Source organism: Sinocyclocheilus anshuiensis, unplaced genomic scaffold (genome assembly GCF_001515605.1).
Source record: "Sinocyclocheilus anshuiensis isolate Anshui unplaced genomic scaffold, SAMN03320099.WGS_v1.1 scaffold2090, whole genome shotgun sequence".
Taxonomy (NCBI): Eukaryota; Metazoa; Chordata; class Actinopteri; order Cypriniformes; family Cyprinidae; genus Sinocyclocheilus; species Sinocyclocheilus anshuiensis.
In genome coordinates, this window is record NW_015560626.1 from 122526 (window position 1) to 127309 (window position 4784).

The 4784-nt window shown below is 37.0% G+C and overlaps 1 protein-coding gene across 2 annotated transcripts in view; it reads left to right on the forward strand.

Annotated features, from left to right (window-relative positions):
• ctnnbip1 (catenin, beta interacting protein 1) overlaps positions 1 to 3877 on the forward strand; it is a 28961-nt gene extending 25084 nt beyond the window's left edge. For both annotated transcript variants that reach the window (XM_016478400.1, XM_016478401.1), the window contains exon 4: positions 3133 to 3877. In XM_016478400.1, coding sequence (XP_016333886.1) covers positions 3133 to 3191 — 59 coding nt within the window. In that variant the 3' untranslated portion in view covers positions 3192 to 3877. The remainder of the gene's footprint in view (positions 1 to 3132) is intronic.
• Positions 3878 to 4784: the final 907 nt, after the last annotated feature.

Below are 4784 nucleotides of genomic sequence, written 5' to 3' on the forward strand. Positions count from 1 at the left end.
TCCATAATATTATTAAAGCAAAGATGCAGTAGATGGCTTCCATCAGTACTCCCAAAGCTTGCACAGGCCTTTACCAGTTTCTGGATTGACATTTCCCTCTGTAACTTTAGGCAGTTTTCATTTATATGCGGTTAGTGTTGATGATCGCATTATTTTTCATATGCATATGCTTACATATGAGATCGCTCGTTTCGTTAATAAGACTGTTAATAAAAGTATCGTCATTTGAGTGTTAATGTTAGAGGCCTTTACCATTAAAAGATTAGCCTTTTATTTATTTGTTTATTTATGTAATTACTTACTGTTTAAAGGAGACCTATTATGCCCCTTTTTACAATATGTAATATAAGTCTCAGGTGTCCCCAGAATGTGTCTGTAAAGTTTCAGCTCAAAATACCCCAGAGATCATTTATTATATAATTTTGAAAGTGCCTATTTTGATTGGAAGCAGAAACACGCTGTTTTCGCTCATGTCTCTTTAAATGCAAATGTACTGCTGATCCCCGCCCCCTTTTCCAGAATAGGGCTGTGCCTTTACAGCTCATTCCTCAGATATTTTGTTAAAAAACATCTGTTTGGTTTTGATTTGGTTTTCATGTCTTATTGTGTGCTTAAACTGTCAAAAACACACAAGTTTGTTAAAAAACTCGTGAGTTATAAATAGGTTATGTCTGTGAAGATAAACAGCTGGGAAAGAAATCTCATGTTTATATTTGATCTGTGTGGCAGCAGCGTAATATACAGTAAATAAATCAATAAATCCACTGCTCTCGTGTCTCCTCTGAGGCTGGGACTCTAAACAGTGTAATGTGTTCGACGATGCAGCCAAAGACAGAACAGTTAGCATCCTTTGCTCGAACTTTGGTCATGGTGTTAGAACTGGTACACCGTTGTCGCTTGTGAAATCAAAATGACGGCGCCGTGGGTGGAAACTTGCAGATTAAGGGGCGGTAATATTATAAAAAGATTCTTCTTATTCTTGACCTGTACTGCTTTTGTTTAAAATTTGAGTGGTTTGTGGTTTTCAGTGCAGTACTTTTCAGTATATTTTTCATTAAGTTATATTTTAATATCCTAATATTGCAAAACTCTGCAGCAAAGTAAAGAGCATCATCAAAATACACTAGCCTTCAGTGAAGTACAAAGGACACCTTTGATGTTGAGTGCATGTCTTTTACATTTTGATGGTTAGACAGAGTATCTTAAACTCCTGGAGAATTAAACTGGTCATTTTATGTAGAGGAAGTGGTATGTCTGAATTTGTTGGCTAGGGTACATGAAAGGCAGAGGAAATTAACATGCCGACATTCTGCTTTTCTGCTTATTAAGCTTTGACTAGGACAGTCAAAACACTACTTTCCTTCAAACCTGTTTAGAATAAAAAATTAGCTCCATAGCTAAAACACTGGATTGCCAAACATAGTGTAAGATATTGGGCTACATCACCAAGAAACATCAGCACTTCCTGTGCAGCAATTCCTCTACGACCTTCAAAATAATCCAGCCAGAGCTCAAGGTTTTGCTGTTTATGTTGTGTTTACACATTTGTGGTATTGTTATTAATCCGTGTTCATCTTGGGACAGCTGGACCTACAAATCCTGTTTACCTGGTTCGCAGGGGTTTGTTTTCCTTCCCCTGATGGGATCGTTAATTCAGGATTGTAATTGATTAGTGCCTTCCCTCGCTTAGAATCTGCCTCGAACCTGACTAAAATCACAAACGCCCGCAGACTTCCCGCAACCCACCGGTGACATTTTCATGTCTTTAGAGGACATCTCTCGCAGTGTTTGTTTTCCCAGAGTCCGTATTTCAGATATGGACACTAGTAGACTTGGTTTATAGAGGCTTTTAGATGCATTTAGTGTGGCACAGAAAACCCCAAGCAGTGCGGTCTCATGCCGCATGCTACAAAAGCAGAAGCTGATTTGACCCTGACGTTAAGCTGTTTATGTGAACAAACTGAGGGCTATAGGTACCTGCTCTGTGTTCATTATTAATATGGACTAGTTTGACTCTAATGAATGGACTCATGAACATCCAGTTCTCCAGGTCAGAGATCAGGGCAGCAGGAGTATGAATGTGTGAAATATTGATTTGAGGGGTCAGCAGGGTCAGTGATGTTTAAAGAAGGCTCATCTTTACAACAGACCTTAGATACATTGGCAATGTTCAAAGTAGGATACTGCTAAGTTACTATATGTACTGAATACCCAGATGACCCACTGCATTGAGCAACAGCTTTCATAATACTTTTACATACGATTTTTAATTGATGCATTTCAGCTGTTCGTGCATTCAGTAAGACTTAAACCCATGAGTTTGGGGTTGCTTGTGAAATGCTTTAATGCGCTTGACTTATTTAATCAGAATCTCAGTAATTAAGACATTTTAAGACACTATAAGTAAATAATACAAAATAAACCAGATGCAGACATTTTTAGAATTAAGTGAACAGCAGATGTACTACATTGTACTGTTCTAAATGTTTACCATTGCATATTGTGTGCATGTTTTGCATACTATAAAAAAATAATAATATGAAGTATTCAGTGTATACTGCACAGTATGCATTATGCCTCCATTCAGAATCCGAACATAGCCCCAGATGATGATTATTTTTTTTATTTACCCCAGTGTTACTGTAATTTTTCTATCTGGAGTGTTTGTAAGGCAGACACTTGTAAGGCATTGTCTGAGTTTAATTACACACCACACAGCCTGTTTGCTCTTCAGCCATTATAATAACGTTCGGTGCCACTGAACGAGCTCACGTAATTTGCTCTGTTGTGAAGATTACATTTTCCTGACCTAATAAAGCTGTTAAGGATAATAGCTTGGAGAGTGGCTGCATTTATGTTCTTACATGCAGTATTTTGTGCAGTACGAATAGTCTTGAAATAAGCAGTCTTCTCAGAGCACGAATTATTTCATTTATTTATAATTTTCTTTATTTCATACTGAAAATATCTTTATACAGTTGCTTAAAAATGTGTAATAAAATATTTATGTAAAATTCTGTATAGAATTGTAAAAAAGTGTAAAATAATAATCATAAACTTTATTTATTTATTGGATATAATCTGTGAATATATCTGATGCCAATCTAAAATATTGTTTTGTCCTTTTCCCAGGAGCTGAGGATGTGGTGATGGCCTTTTCAAGATCAGAGACCGAGGACAGGAGACAGTGACCTCGCGCCATGTCGAGTCACTTCAGCTGAACACACAACACAGCTGACTGATGGAGAGGGCGGAGCCTGAGACGAGAGAGGGGCGGGGCTCTGCTGCATGCCAGTTGCCCCACTTCCCTTCTCTTCCCCATTCCCCTCTTCTTCCTCACACTAACTGTTACACTATCGGGCCCTGCGGCCACACTACCTGATGACTTCTAGCAAATGAGTCTGAAAGAGTCCTGGCGGGTAAAAATTCGATTTGGGTTTTTAAGTTTCATTTTTGCATCATCCTTCCATAAATGGCGTTTTATATTTGTTCCCATGAGAGACTTCATGGACCAAGAGCTTCATTTGTCTGGTCAAACTACGAAAGAATATAAATCGCCTTATGGGTTATGTTATTACAGACGATTTTCTTTTTGTGTGTATGTAGTTTCTTGTTTTAATTGTCCACAGGATCCTGCAGGTAGACTATTTTTTGTTTGTTTACTTTATTGTTTTCAGGGTTTTTGATTGTTTAGTAGTCATTCGCGTCGTAATTTCATCAAAATAACATTAATGTTGTTGTGGAGGATACCGAATTGTCAAAACGGATGAGGTCTGTACACAAGCACACACTCACAGAACGATGTACACAAATGACCTGATGTTTCATGATCTCTTTTTTCGATGTTTGGATTCATGTGAAATTTCAATGCTTTTTTGTACAGAACGTGAGAAAAAAGTAGAAAAGTGAACGAGTTGTGCCAACTGTGTTTTTACGTAAAATATTTCTAAAGGTATCTAATGAATGTCTTAGGTCCTTATTTATTTTTTCAATGTCTTAAAATGTAGACAAACACAGACCCCTTTTAAACTTCAATTCTGATTTGTAACCACGTTTTAATACAAATGATTTTAGGAAATGAATTTAGGATTTTAGAAATAACGACAAATTTACACATCAAATGGAAAGCCTCAGCCTTAAGCGTTGTAACAGGACGTGCCATATATTTGACCGTTTGATTCAGTGGTGCTAGTCAAACACACGTTTTTAGTTATTCTAATTGAAGTCGAGGATGAATATAAGCTTGTGTGAATTCAGAGGACGCTTAACGTTCTTGCGACAACTTAATGAAAACAAAACCTTTTTTTCTATTAGGAGTTCAATTAAATCAGTTTTGTGTTTTGGCCTCTGACCTTTTTGGTAAGCTTGTGTGAATTCAGAGGACGCTTAATGTTCTTGCGACAACTTAATGAAAACAAAACCTTTTTTCTATTAGGAGTTCAATTAAATCAGTTTTGTGTTTTGGCCTCTGACCTTTTTGGTAACATTAGTTCATGTTCAGTATTTAATGTGTATTCATGTTTTGTTAACTTGCTTAACATAATTATTGTATCTTAGTGTTTTGAAATGACGCATGCCTGCATTGTGGTCTCTGGTGTATGTTCAAGTAGCTCTAATGGTCACTAGCTCTAAAGAGCCTTGCTGCATTAAACATCAATGTACACCTCTTTTTAATCTGTGGATGTAAGTCCTTTGAAAATGGCTTTTATAGTTCTCGCTAATATCAGCAATAAGTAGTATTTGATTGAATGTCTTCAGTCATCAAGACTACTTGTCCATGTGAC